Raw genomic sequence first — 15355 nt, forward strand, 5'->3', positions numbered from 1 at the left:
ATGAATATTGCTCAAAGCAACATAAAAACTGACTGACTGACTTTTTTCATGTATTCCTATCAATGATTACCCACCCTAGGGGAGATTGACTCTGTCATCATGTTGCTGACACCTCAGCATGACACAAAGATGTCTACATGTCTATACCTGTTGATGTTGTAGTGAGGCGGAGGCAGGACCAGCTCCAAAACGACAAAAGCTGGATGACAACCTTGAAGGAGGGATGCAAGATATCACAAGGGCAAAGGTCACTCAGGTAGGGTCACGGTCAAAACTTATACAGAGTTAAAGAGTCAAAAGTGACTTAATGCACCATTCCGTGATAATGTGTGAATATAATGTCTTGTTTGAGATCAATAGAAAAAGGTCAAATGCAAATTGAAAGTTTTCCTGCAGCTGAAAAGATTCTGGTATTGTGGTTTCCTTCCCACTGAGTTTTTCTGAGACTGTATGTTTGTCATACACCAGGTTGGGACGGTGACCCCGACAGCTGACTTCCAGGCCCTCATCAGCAGGAAGGATGAGGACATGTTTGAAGAAGGTGAGCAGCTGCTGTACCGATACACTTTGAGTGAGCAGCACTGAAGGAATCCAGGCTTTTTCCAGCACAAGAAGTTCTGTTTTTGTTGTTATTTGAACGTTTAGAATTCTGGGCTAGTAAATGTATTACAATGTTTTTTTCTTTTTGGTTCAGCTTGCCAACAAATGCAGAAGAGAGTGGAACAGATAGTGTCTGATTCTTTTGGCACCCAGTTCTACAGCAAGGCCATGGAGTGTCTCAAAGCGCTCAGACAGGAGTGTATCAAGGTGAGTGCAAGGACAAAGGTGTAGCTCAGTGGTTAAAGCGTTGCCAACAATCCAGGTTTGAGTCCCAAAATGAGTAGACTGTAGTGTGAAGCCCTTGCTTTGCTGACACTCACTTCAGGCTTGTTAAACGTCATCTTGTTATCAGTCTTTACCATTAACATCATCCTATTAATATGTAATAAAACATCACAACACTGCGAAATAGTGTTTGGGAGAAATATATCAAATTAAAGATATAAAAGAATCCATTTTTAATCAATAGGAAATGTCATTGTACATGTTAGGACGGAGATATATTAGCATGGATTCAATACACGTTATCAGAGATTGCTTTGCACTGCATATATCTAATCCTCCATTTGATTGGTTAAACTGCTGGACGTATTTGTTTCAGAAACAAGAAGCAAAGGTGTACAATGATTTCATGACCAAGTACAAGGACACTCTAATTGGAAAAGGGAAAAGAGATTTCTGGGATCAAATTGTTCAAGGTATGATATTGACAGCAGGGGTTGACGTTGCCCAGATGAACACTACCAAGCTATTCTTTTTCAGAAGAAGTCCTCCTTGGGGTACATATAAGCATTAAAATGTCCATTTTAAATCCTACGACAGTTGTAACTATATTTTTAATAAAATATTTACAAAACAAAAAACTCGTTTTGTCTTGTGAGACCACCCCTACAGGGCCCCACCGGACCAACACAGCCAAGAGCAGGTAACTCTCGCCGTCTACCTCGTACCTCACTTTTCATGCTGTCGTTCTGTTGAATAGACGTGCGTGGTGTTCGTTTCGAGTTTGCTCTCCTACCGATACGATGAGTGTAAAAGAGTCTCAATCTGTATGTATGGTTCCTTTCTCTACGCATGGGCGTTAGATGGACGTCATATGTGGATATTTTCATTCATCTTTTGTTGTAACTTTGCCGTGGGTTCTCTGTTTTCCAGCCATGCGGCAGGCAAAATGGCAGACCGCGCGATCGTGGTTTCCTTGCTATATGTTCTTGGTAGCTTGTAGTAGGGAGTTCATATATTATGTTTGCATATTATATGGTAGGCTTGCCTAAATTCTCTTTCTTTTCAGCGAATTTGTGGTAAGTCGTTGAGTAATTTTGATAGTGTTAGTTTAGATTATCACTCAACTTTACTCTATCACTAGTACACGCGGGGGTGGCTAGCCTTTTTCTGCTTTGCATTGTATGCTTAGTATTTAAATGGCTGTAGCTTGTAGCATTTATATATCGCCCGTCGCGGATTATTCTTGCTATTACTTGTGTTTATGTGTTTGCTGCTTCACAGTTCCTGCTAGTAACACTGGCGTGGTTCTGTTTGTTGCAGTTTAAGCCCTGTCGTTGTGCCATGCACACTACCGCCACAGGATGGTTATAAAGTGTGCCTCCGGTGTTTAGCCGAGGACGCTCACGACGATCAAGGATGCTCATAATAAACGCTTTTGCGTCAATATTCCTGTTCCATTATGTTGTATTATGATACGTTTACACACAGCGTGGCTCATAGGCGAGGTTGTGTTTTTGTCTGGGTTTCTAAGCCTCCACGGCATTTCTTTCCGACCGCGCAGATTTTATGTTTTCACTAATCTGCTTCAGGCGGGGGATAATATTTGATAAAAGGTTTCTAAGGAAATCCCTTTATCGTTTCCCCCGCAAACAATGTTGCTGACTTAAATATGACTCAATTTGCTTCACTATTGCAGCAACATATTCTTCAACATAATGTCAATTCGATGATTGATAGCGCGATGTCCAGGCTCCGTAAGGAGCTCGGCTCGCAAAGTGTTGATCTCGAAGGTAAGTTCACCAGGTGTCGTCTGTGGTGAAATTCCGGCCCCGATTGACACGGTGCTGTCTGGGTTCCGCCTCCTCCCAGGCAGCTTGATCCTGGCTTCGGCTCAGGTGATGGTGTGCCTTCGGCACCTTGTGGCGACCTAGCTTCGGGCTCAGGTTCGTCACGGGCGCCTGGCGCCGGCGATGCAGGTTTTGCCCTGTCTTCGCCTGGTGCCCTGACTGGCGGTCGCCTAGGCGCAGACCAGCTCGGGGACACCTCGGCGCCTTCGGCACCTTGTGGCGACCTAGCTTCGGGCTCAGGTTCGTCACGAGCGCCTGGCGCCGGCGATGCAGGTTTCGCCCTGCAGGTTTTGCCCTGGTGCCCTGACTGGCGGTCGCCTAGGCGCCGACCAGCTCGAGGACACCTCGGCGCCGATGGTCAGTCGGGGTTGCCGGAAACCTGTATATCGGCAGGTTCCTCGGCCCGGTCTGGGTTCCACTGAGCTGCCGATCACCTCGGCTCCTAGGTCTACCTGTGTCCACCAGGGGCAACCTGCATTGCCAGGCTACTCCCTTGTGTCTCCGGGACTGCAGATCGGACTAGCACCGACCTGGGCTTCGGCCCGATGCGAGCAGATCCCCGGCTGTTAGCTCAGGTCTCGGCCTGATGTCTATCGATGCCCTGGCCAAAGCGGCGTTGAGTGTGACGAGCTGCCGATCACCTCGGCGCGCCGAGGTCTACCGTGCACTTACACCAGGGGAGCCCTGCATTGTCAGGCGGCTCCCATGTGTTGGGGATCGAGGTTCGAACTCGAACCGCCGACCGAGCACTGGCGATACATACATGTGTATGTATGGGTATTTATATAAGCTATAGGCTATGTTTGACTATAAGCTCAGTGCGCTTTGGAGAGTACTTGGGGAAACCTGATTTATCAGGCTACTCCCTCGTGTCTCCGGGATCGGGTTTAGGTCTAGAACAGCTGTGCTTCGGCTCTGCGGATTCTCTGAACCCCGTGGGTAGCGCCGACCCAGGCTTCGGCACTGGTAGGGCGCAGATTCCCGACTCCGGTAGTTCAGGTCTCGGCCTGATGTCTATCGACGTATTGACCTAGATGCCATCGAGTGTGCCGGGTGTGACTGTCACCTCGCCGCTCCGAGGTCTGTCTGAGTGCTTGTGAAACCTTGATTGTCAGGCTTCTCACATGTGCCTCGGAATCGGGGTTCAGGCTCGTACAGTGGACAAGTCGATTTGAGCTTCGGCTCATTTCGCTACTTTGAACTTACTACTAAGTAGGTTCGTCCCTGAGGTCGACTACCCGAACCGTTGGAGTTCGCCTCCCGAAGGGAAGCCTGCTTCCAGCACGGCATCCGGGACAAGGCCTCACACTCTCCCTTAAGTCTGCCGTTCTTTCCCCCTTCACAGCTCAACGCTGTATGCTCCACTCGGCGCATCTCTCAGCGCTGCTGAGGGAGCTGGTGGAAAGGGGAGAGAGCGCCGGTGGATTTTTTTCTTCGGCGACTCTGGGCGGCATCTGACGGGGGCAACTCTCATCTGGCTAGGGACTGCATTGTAGCTGTGCCAGTCAAATGATGAGGGCGGTTATGGGCATATACGCCCGGGACAGTTTCGAGGAATCTGGAAGTCTGTTGAGCTTCGTTACTTCCTCAGGTGCCCAGGCATCGGCAAACATTAAGTTGCCGACTGCTGGGAGTTACTATATTCTGCCGCAAACACCGGCGGGCGACACCTCCTGTGTCGGCTTCCCGGGAGACGGCGACAATACTCCGTGCCCAGATCCAGTCTTTGCTGGGCTAGGCAACCAGTGGGGTGGTTTCCAATGGTCAGGAATATGTGGGGGGAATATGTGGGGTTTGACTCCACATTTCATAGTTGTCATTACGAACGGAATGTTCAGACCCATTCTCATCTGAGAGTGAACAAGTTTATAGAGGTACTGTCCTTCAAGATGGAGACACCGCTCGGTGATCTCATCTGCCGAGACAGGGGATTGGCGCCGCGTCAATGCGACCTCAGGTCGGCGATACCTCCTTGTTCCATTGCACCCTGATTTCAAGATTTACCTTCGGTTTCTTGTTTGGCGGGGCGTGCTACCAGTTTCGTGTGCTCTCCTTAGGCTACATTCACGGTGCCAAGGGTGTTCACCAAATTGAGGTTTATTACAGCTCAGATAGCCAGATCGCAGTGCGGTGTTGTCACCCGTTACATAGGCGACTGACTCATCGTGGTTTCAGATAACTGTTGAGTCTGGGGACCTCCGCGATCAGTTCGGAATTGTCAACCTCACGCGAGTCAGATGGACAGGCGTCGAAGCGTCTCTCGAGGTCCCCACCCTGGAGACACCGTCGCTCGGTCCAGCCAGATACATCCCTACCGGTTAGAGGCGATGTTCTGGGTGACCTGCAGCCTCTGGAGGCGAAGTCACAACCTGCACATCAATGTGCTGGAATTGACAGCAGTCAGGTTGGTGTTTCGATCCCGCGCGCCGGGATTGAATTACCTCTTCGACCAGACATTCTCACTCTGCGAGGCGCCACACCGAATCCTCCGGATTCACTGGGTGGCTTGGCCTCTGTCGGGTATAACACACGAATTCCTGCAACCGTTGCAGACACAATTCTGCCTGGGATTCGACACCCGTTCAGTGTGTTGATAGGTGGGGCCAAGGGTGTGCAGATAGGGGGATTTCATAATCCCTATTCTGCGGACTTAGTTCGGATATTGGAGTTACTATAACCTCGTTTTGGTTGAGAGCCTTATGACCTCCACCATTGCCGGGTACTCCATGGCTATTTCCACGTTTCACACCTCGTTCGATGGTGCTCTGCCTAGGCAGCATCCTCTCATACATCGGCGTCGTAGCTGGCATGAACAGGGTTCGACCGCCTTCGTCGGCGACCCAGCCCACCTTAAAATTGCCACTTATTCACAATTGGCTGTCTGGCCTAATTTTTCAAGTATATCGTCTCTCTCACTTCACTTGTTGGCGTGGAAGGCGACTTTACTGTTGTGGTGAACTCTGGTAGAAGGGTCGGGTACATCCATCGCGATTCCCACTGACCCGACACTGACAGTATTTTATACTGATCATGTCCGTATTCGACTCCGGATACCTACCACTCTCAGTGCGATATTGCTTTCCACGTGACTGCTCATATCGCACTTCCACCCTTACCCAGCCTTCCGCGCGGGGACCAATCTTTTCGATTGCTCACCCGTGCCTGTCACTGAACGAGCGAACAAAAGGGATCCGTCACGGGTACCCATGTGTGCTGTTTGGTGGCGGGAAGACTGGGGAGTCTGCTAACAAGCGCACTTTATCTCGTTAAGCGTGTTTCCGTAATTGTATGGTTACAATGATACGGTTTACCTCCCGAGGGTTGAAGGCAGACTGGGTAGGGCAGATGCCGCTTTGTTGACAATACACAGCGGCACTGCTCAATGAAGAGATCGGTTCTGTCGCTCTTTGGAGCCAGCAGAACGCCTTCATTCGCCATTACCAACTTGACACGCATTCTAAGGATGGAGTGCTCTGTTGGTCTTTCGGTTCTCTCCAGTGGAGAGTGACCTGCCACCCTGACCAAGTTAGTAACTGGTCATTGGTATCGGTTCTGTGTTCAATGTCGATATATTTCATATCACTACATCATTATTAGCCTTACCATCCTTTCGGGTTGGGTCGGGTTTGGGTGTACATCGTCCCTTCGTCCCTTCAAGAGGGCGGGTCCGTTTGAGAGCGCTTTAACCAGTCATATGCTATTAACCCGTCTTGCGGCGAATTGGGTCGCGAACCCCCACGGGGGCACTGTTTGGTATGCCTCTCTTGAGCCGCATGTCACGCGTGACCAGGTTAGTGTAATGGTGAGCCAACATATGTTCGGCTACGCTTTTCGCTATTCAGGGGATTTTTGTACGCTTACAGTTTTTCCCTCTTCCCGAGCCTTCGGTATTTGGGAGTCTGTGTTGATCAGCTTTGTGGGATGGTGGCCTACACTTACCCTCCTCACGCCGAGAGTGTTTGGTGGGGGTGTTTTCACTTTCATACAATGCATGGCGTTTGTACTCGTTCGATTTCCTCAGAAAGTTTTAGCGAGGCTAATAATTTCTCTGGGTTTTATCGAGGTCCCGGCAAGCCCTCTTCCAAACAGGGGCTGCATTCGAGCATTAGTTTGCAGTACTTATTAGCTCGACTCCTGGGTTATTGGCTTTGTAGCGTTTAAATTTTTTACGCTTTCCCTACCCTTATACCTCTCGCCACGATTGTCTGGCTGGGGCTATATTAGGGTTGGGAGTTGTTTCGGCATGTCCCCATACATTCCTTCCATTGTAATGGTTGGGGCGGGGTTTTATGTCATTGATATTGAGCCAATTGACATATAAGCTTGGGCTCTCTAGTTCCGCCCGTCTGATTGACATCAGCGGTCAGGTGGCTCGGTGTTTTCTATTTCCGTATCGGTTGTAGATTTCACTCCACCACGGGTTTAGTTGTTGCCAGACAGAATGCCACTCCCGTCTCAAATATCTTTGGGAGTCTGTCATATGCTTATATGTACCCCAAGGAGGACTTCTTCTGAAAAAGAATTATACAAACCTGTAGAGGTTATGAATTCTTTGAAGAAAGTCCTCCTTGGGTAAACCACCACGCCTCCCTCATTCTGTCTGACACGTTCAGCATGAAAAGTGAGGTACGAGGTAGACGGCGAGAGTTACCTGCTCTTGGCTGTGTTGGTCCGGTGGGGCCCTGTAGGGGTGGTCTCACAAGACAAAACGAGTTTTTTGTTTTGTAAATATTTTATTAAAAATATAGTTACAACTGTCGTAGGATTTAAAATGGACATTTTAATGCTTATATGTACCCCAAGGAGGACTTTCTTCAAAGAATTCATAACCTCTACAGGTTTGTATAAATTTCCCAATGAACTCAATTTCCCAATGAACTTTATGCTGTGTGATTACAATGTCAAGGTTTTGGCATTCTAGAAGTTGGTGGTATAGAGATGACAAAACCGTATGGGTGATTAACTTCTTTATTTTCACAATAACGCTGTTTCGGTATAGATTCATATGCTTGAAAACGGTACAAGAATCTACACCGAAACGTCTCTGCTGTGAAAATAAAGAAGTTTGTCATCCATAAAGTTTTGTCATCTGTATAATGTCAAGGGTGTTGACAGTTACACATCTCTATAATGTCAAGGGTGTTGAGAGTTACACATCTCTATAATGTCAAGGGTGTTGAGAGTTACACATCTCTATAATGTCAAGGGTGTTGAGAAGGGTGTTGAGAGTTACAAATCTCTATAATGTCAAGGGTGTGGAGAGTTACACATCTCTATAATGTCAAGGGTGTTGAGAGTTACACATCTCTATAATGTCAAGGGTGTTGAGAGTTACACATCTCTATAATGTCAAGGGTGTTGAGAGTTACACATCTCTATTTGTGGGAAATCTCAGTCTCTAAAAATAATGTCAAATAGGGATAGCATCATCATATGACAAATCCTTTCAGAGAGATATGTGTATATGAAAGGTCACTGAAGAGAAATATCCATTCAATGCTACAACAGAAATCTCTACATGCTGAAGGAAATCACTGTAGTGTATCAGGACCATTCATATCAATCCATTCTCAGCATTAACCGGATCTGAATTTCATTCAAATTCCAACTTCACTGGGTGCTGCCTCCATTCCAAATGAAATCTACTCATCCATAAGTCATTTTATGATGTTTGTAAGACCAAGGGACATAACTCCAAATAGTAGCTTTTGTACAGATGATGTTGCTACAAAAGCAGCTCTCCATATAGACAGTTTACTTGAAATGCTTATGTTTTTAAGTGGATTGTTTTATGATTTATATATTTGTATCTGTCACTATAAAGATTGAATTTGCTTTTCATCAGCTGAAGAAGACAGTATGCCCTTAAGATGCGTTGACAAGGTGTAATGTATTGGCACCAGTGTTGAATGTCTGTTTGTATTTGGGTGTAGATAAGCAGGCACTGATCACCAAGCTGGAGTGTGAAGATGGTGGAGTGTCCAAGGAGGCAGCACACAAGTTTGTTGAGGAGGAGGTGAAGGAGGAGCCGGCGTCAGCCGCCGATGCAGAAACAACAGACGACCTGGTCAGTTCTCATTTATATTGTAGTGTAACTGATCAATCATTGAATAGGATCATCCGTTGGAACATCACTGTGGATATTAATCAAAATAAGTCCACTTACAAGTATATTATTATGTGTATTGTTATATTACACTATTACATAAAGAATGTAATTTTTCCTTATCCTGACTCATGCTCATTTGCTTTCTCATCCTCTATTCTGAACAGTCAAGTGGAAACTTGAATCCCTTCAATTCTCTTGAAGTGAATGTACAATCACTCACCCTGAATTACCTCCCTTATTTCCAGCCAAAACCGGACACGTGACCTCAGCATACCTCTGTCCTCACTCTCTCCTCTATCGCCCAAGCAGACAGTTGGGCGGTCATTCAGGGTCCCTTCACGGCTATAACTTCAAAGTTTTGGATATATAGCACAAATTCTGTCGTGAATGTGCTTATTAATAGCGGGCGAGATGACGCCAGACATCGCAATCCGGTCCTTTTACTACGTCGTCAGCAGTCAACGTAGACATCTCTCATCAGAGTCTAGCAGTTAAGCGGGGTCAACCTACAGAAGATGATGACTTCGTCTTCACTGATGCAGAGGTGCTGGCATGGGTGGCTGATGGTCTCCTGTTATCGTCTCCGTCCAGAGACTCCAATCCGGCCGAGACGTACTGCATGAAGGAAGATGACTTCGAGCGATCACCATACTGCCGATGAAGCCCATTGCCCAGGTAGTAGACAACCGTGAAGCAGCCTTTGAGAAGGCTTCGAAGACACAAGGGCAGCATACTCTGCAGTTCAACACATGATGTTTCCAGCATCACAACATGGACCTCTTCAACAAGGATCCTGATATTGATGAAGATTTCTACCTGGTCTCAGACTCGAAGACTCGCAGCTACAAGGTGGAAGATAAGAAGTTGGCGCAGCTTGATACGACAAACTGTAGGGCATTCTACAGGTTAGTGAGGTCCAGAGCCATCAACGAAGCCCTGATGTGTGCTTTCAAGAATCCTAAGACGGAGAAGATGATCCGGTCTACACTAGTTACACAGCGCAAGGATCAGGAGTTTATCTCCGATCACTTGGCCTCTACGCCGGCGGGCATCACACTACTACGTCACCAGGCCATCTCCCACAGAGTTGAAGTTACATCCAGAAGGCGTTCCAGTGGGTAACAACACAACTGGGCCGACCCCCAACCGATCCTGCTACCACAAATACTACGCAAGATCAGCCAGACGAGGGTCCTACAACTGACTTTGGTAGCTTCTTATTGGCCAGAGAGACTATGGTTCCCACACCTCATAGATCATCACGGCAAACCAGTACTACGACTTCCAGAAAGGCCGAACCTACTCGTCCATCCTCACACCAAGCAGTGTCACGACAACCCAGAAGCGTTCCAGTTACACGTACGAACATGTCACGTACTGCTTCAAGAATCGAGGATTCTCCACCAGAACAGCCAAGGCAGTGACCTTGGCTCTACATAGATCTACACGTACTTGTATGATGACAAGTGAAGAAGCTTTGACCAGTATGCTGTTTGACAGGGGTTCATGGCCAGAAAAGCAACACACCCACAAGTAGCAGACTAGTTGTGTCATCTGAGGTCCACTAGACATCTGAAGGGCTCTACATTGTCTACATACCCTGTGGCAATCAGCTTGGTCATCACCATGAAGACGGGGTGAAGTTGACCAAGGTGCCTGAACTAGTGGCCCTGCTGAGATCTTTCAAGTTAGAAGATCAACAACAGAAGTTCAGAGCACCAGCATGGGACATCAACAGTATTGCAGCATCTCATTAGTGATCTTTATGAGCCGCTGACGCAGACAACATTTGGGTTATTAACTCAAAAGGAAGATATTCCTCCTCGCCTGGGCTACTGCTGCTCGGATGTCAGAGATCCATGCCCTTGACTTCAGCCGTACGAGATTCAACACGGGAAGAAGGGATGCAGTCAATCTAGGCCTTAGATGGGACTTTATAGCCAAGAACCAGCTACCGGGCCAACCGGATCGTCAGTTCTACGTTCCGGCATTATCAACAATCCTGGGTCCAGAAGACACTCAAGATTTATCTTTATGCCCGGTCAGAGCGCTGAGAATCTACTTGCAGAAATCTGCTACGAGAAGAAGGAAGTTCAAGCATCTATTCATCCCGCTATCAACCGCTACGACTGTAGAAGTATCCTGTACAAAGATCTCCTTCTGGATCAGAGCTGTGATCCTAAGAGTCTATAAAGCAGCAGGGTTAGAGCCTCAGAGAGCATCAAACCCACATGAAGCTAGAGCATTGGCCTTGACACTCGCCCTACATGGAAACTGCTCTATATCATCTATAATGGAAGGCTGCTTTGGAAGTCAGACACTGTCTTCGCTAATCACTACCAGAGAGACATCTCCACAGAAGACGTATCAGGGATACATCAGTTCGGCCCTCTAGTCGTAGCGCAACAACTCACTGTACCGGCCAGACGTTGAATTAATCTCACCCTTGTCACGCAGATTCGTTGACGCCAGGCAACTGTCCATTGCCACCGGCTGAGAGTCCATGTTCCCCTGACTTACGAGATAAGTCAGCGCATGAGTGATACATAGACTCAGTTATGGTAATGTTCTTGCCTTAACAGATGGGTCGCGATTCCAGTTTCGGTAAAGATCTTACCGTAACATATTGGGTCGTTGCAGATATCTAGACAACCAGGCGTCTAGTATACTAAATCCACAAAATTTGAAAAGTTTACTTCTAATACGAATGTATATGAAGGTGGTCCCCCGACAAGCATCAAGAATTATTGAAGTTAGATGCAGAAGAAGAAAATTCCCAGGGGGTATATATATCAAGCAAACGCTGATGAATACAATCATGCAGGGAATCCCGTTAGGTGGTTGACCCACCACCGATTCCATCGGCTTCAGTAAGCAAATAAGCATGAGTCAGGCTAAGGAACAATATGTAATTTTTATGATAAAATTAATATTTTATACTTATCCTGACTCACGAGATGAAGCCCTCCCAACCGTCCCCTCTCACCGCACAGGTTTCCCTGTAAATCTGTGTGGGGCTTATATCGGAGACAGTGAGGACAGAGGTATGCTGAGGTCACGTGCCCTGTTTTGGCGGGAAATAAGGGAGGTAATTCAGGGTGAGTGATTGTACGTTCGCTTCAAAGGAATTGAAGGGATTCAAGTTTCCACTTGACCGTTCGGAAGAGAGGATGAGAAAGCAAATAAGCATGAGTCAGGATAAGTATAAAATATTAATTTTATCATAAAAATACATTATTTTCATTAGCCTGATTGGCATTGTGGGGTAGCCTTAGTGGTTTAAGCATTGGCTCATCACACCAAGGCAGGTTTGATTTCTCATGTGGCTTCTGTGCAGTGCCCATTGCTGGTGTCCCCCACCATAATTGCTGGAATATTGCTAAAAGCGGTGTAAAACCAGTCACTCCCCCACTAATACCCTGGTCATTTGATCAGTGGGCACCTTCATTCTCAGCTCCCTGTGGAACATCCTGTTAGAGTGAGTGAGTGAGTGAGTTTAGTTTCACTCCACACTCAGGAATATTTCAGTTATGAGGTGGCGTCATCCTGTTAGAGGGGATGATATTTGAAATGCATCTAGTTTCAGACTAAATTGTTCAACACCAACTATAATCATGTTTTATCTGATTGCAGATGGATCAGTTGGAGTAGATTCGGCAAGACAAAATCAAATACTACCAGGGTTACAACTGATTTTGTTGAAGGCAAATCCCTGGGTTGGATTCAACAGGCAGCTCAAAGATTGTCAACACGAATGAGATTCTGTTCATAGCTCAGCTCCTGGTCATGAACAAGTCTTAAGTTGCTTTATATGTCATCTGAATGTAAATAATCATTATCTCTCCATATGGATAACAATTTTAGTCAATCTATTGCTTACAGGCACCCAGCTACCTGTGAAGAGCATTCATTGTGTCATTTGTTCTTGTAGCCAACAGGAGTTCTGGCATAGAAGAATAACTGGATGCATTTCATATTTGCGAGATGGCAATCTCGTGAGATCCTTTATTCTGTTTCTGGGGATTTTCTGATCAGCCAATCAGTGTGTTGAATTCTAAATTCTCAACCGTGTGTGTTTTGTTTCTATAGCTAGACAATCAACATAAATGGGCAGTTCAGAATTGAGATTAAAATGGCCATACTTTGTTTTGGATATTTTAGCTCGTTTCAGTCTTCTGATTAATTACAAAAGAAAGGTCTGGTGGATATTGACAGAAGTATCAAATAAGAAAAAATGATGTTAAACGAGATCCTGGAGATGGAAAAAAGAGTTATCAATAGTTTTCACATTCTTTAGATGTCAGCTGGTCTGTATTCATCATATCTAACTTTATCAATGAAAGATATTTTAAGATCAATGTAAGTTTAGTCTTTCCAGTTGAAAAAAGAATCTTTGTGTGTCAACTATTGGGGCAATTCACACAGCATTCCAGTGAGGACATTAGACACTACCATGATGAATGTTGGTGTATAAGCCATGTCCAAAATGGGACTTATAACTTTTTGTGTGTGTTAGTACCTCCATTTTCTGGTCAATTGTTACCAGAATATATTTCATAGCTAAACAAAAATAATTACAAATTAAATGTTCCATTTAACTGTGCTTTATCCTCTTATTTGGTTAGCATATTTGAGGGATTTACACTTATACCTTGTGCTTTAGTAATAGTCGGGCCAAATGTGTTCTTAAGAGCTAAAGTAGCAGTATTGTCACTGCCAACTTGCAAGAACTGCCAGTCTGTAGGTTTGTGTAAGATGTATGTATTTACAAGAATTCATTTAGAAACATGAGCACAGTGAACATCAAATGCAAAGTGTAGCCAAAAGATGATTGAAAGGAAAAGCACTATTCCGTGAAAGCAGAGACCTGGTGAAAGGCGACGGTGCAAGGCGACGTTTAGACAAAGATTCTAATGTCGTTTTCAGGCAAGTGATGGGTCTCTGAAATAAAAATTTCTGATTAAGAAAATGTAATGTTTATTTAAAATTAATTTGTAACAGCACAGTTTTTAAAACTTCCACCTGTAAGCCCTGCCTGGAACTTTACAACAATCCTTGCCTGAGGTTTCCAAACATTATTTATGAAAGAACAGGGTTAGGGTTAGAGGCTAAATTTGAAGATGAGTTTATTGGCAGAAGTCTTTCCTTCAATTAACAATGGAAATATTTATAAGAGAATGTGGCTGTGGTTTGTTAACATGTTTATGTGCAGTACAAATTCCATAAGAATGTTTATTTAGAGGCATTGATGTTATAAATATTGCATCCAGTTTGATATTAAATATTAACCAGTTACATGGACACAAGTCCTGGGCGTGGTCCCCATCTAGCTACTGAGAAGGGCCTTCTGCAGCAAACTTGCCTTTGCCCAGGAATGGTTGGAAGTCCCATATCCCAAGATAGACTCAAGACAGGGTATGAAACTTCCCAAAAATTTCAGCCTGACCACAGGGCTGGTTAGATGTAAAACTTGCCAGCCCTGACCAAAACTTATCTGCCCACAAAATATCTTCATATACATGTCTAAATTTCATGTGAATTTGAGAATCTGGCAGTTCGTGTTGAAAAATAACCCATCTCAGGCAGTCGGGCAGGCAGGCATTTGACTGCTTGTTTTGTCTTAAATTTTCCAGAAAACTCATCACTGTACCGACATCTGAAAACAGCAATATGTGCCTGTTTGCTATGAAAATAAATGATTTTTTTTATTGCTATGAAATGCTTTTTATTTGTGTGTTATCATGGTATTGAGTAATTAACATATGTTGTCATCAACTGTCCAGCATGAACGTCAGTCCTGAATTAGGCCAGGTCAAGGCAAACAAGTAGTTGATAGCATCTTGGCACAAAGCCATAATCACTTGATCCTCTTGTTTCACCTGGGACCTATTCCAAAGTTGTGTTTGTGTTGACAAGTGTCCAGGTGGTTCCTCGTTCAACAAGGCAGGTTTCACAGCAGTTTCTCACACACTGACAAAAAGTAATCCATCTTTGTGGTTAAACTGATACAACTATGAGTTGTGCCAGTGGTGATCAAAATTTATGGACAACAACTCTTTACTTCGTGTGTGCGACATTTCGATACAGATTCTTGTCAAGCATTCCTTCCTGTACAATGGTACAAGATCTGTATTGAAACGTTGCACTCAGGAAATAAAAAGAGGTTGTTATCCATAAAGTTTGTTCAATATTGCAAAAAGATAGTCACCCAAATGTGTCCACTACCTTGATAAGACTGGAATAATGTAAGACCCAACTCACAAAGTTGTATTAACATCCTGCTGCACCCTCCATCATTCAACCTCAAGACATTTGGTGCCCGTTATTTTGGTTCAGTTGCAAACGCACTATGGAACTCACTTCCACTTAAATTACGTACAGCTCCATCCCTTCAAGTGTTCAAGTGTAACCTCAAAACACACCTTTTCAGTCGATACAAACAGTAAATCTCTCCAAGCTCATATTTACGACTATCTTCTACAATACTGATTCATATGACTTTTTGATGTGTTTGTATTTAAACATTTGTGTGCACTTTGAGCATGCCCCTTTGTGGTATGGAGTATTGCGCAAT

At 45.2% G+C, this 15355-nt stretch overlaps 1 protein-coding gene across 2 annotated transcripts in view; it reads left to right on the plus strand.

The window, feature by feature from the left end:
- Positions 1 to 15355, plus strand: part of LOC124282590 (X-ray repair cross-complementing protein 5-like) — a 45368-nt gene that overhangs the window by 16998 nt on the left and 13015 nt on the right. The window contains exons 16-21 of one of the 2 annotated variants that reach the window (XR_006900197.1): positions 163 to 256; positions 469 to 541; positions 695 to 807; positions 1202 to 1298; positions 8606 to 8739; positions 12415 to 12855. Coding sequence is in view for 1 of the 2 variants with exons in the window: in XM_046718599.1 (XP_046574555.1) it covers positions 163 to 256; positions 469 to 541; positions 695 to 807; positions 1202 to 1298; positions 8606 to 8739; positions 12415 to 12432 (529 nt within the window). In the remaining variant the exon portion in view is untranslated. Of the gene's footprint in view, positions 1 to 162; positions 257 to 468; positions 542 to 694; positions 808 to 1201; positions 1299 to 8605; positions 8740 to 12414; positions 14496 to 15355 lie in introns of those variants that run through there. The other variant, XM_046718599.1, reaches the window with a different exon arrangement.

This window comes from Haliotis rubra, unplaced genomic scaffold (genome assembly GCF_003918875.1).
Source record: "Haliotis rubra isolate DU_JTF1 unplaced genomic scaffold, ASM391887v1 Scf30, whole genome shotgun sequence".
Taxonomy (NCBI): Eukaryota; Metazoa; Mollusca; class Gastropoda; order Lepetellida; family Haliotidae; genus Haliotis; species Haliotis rubra.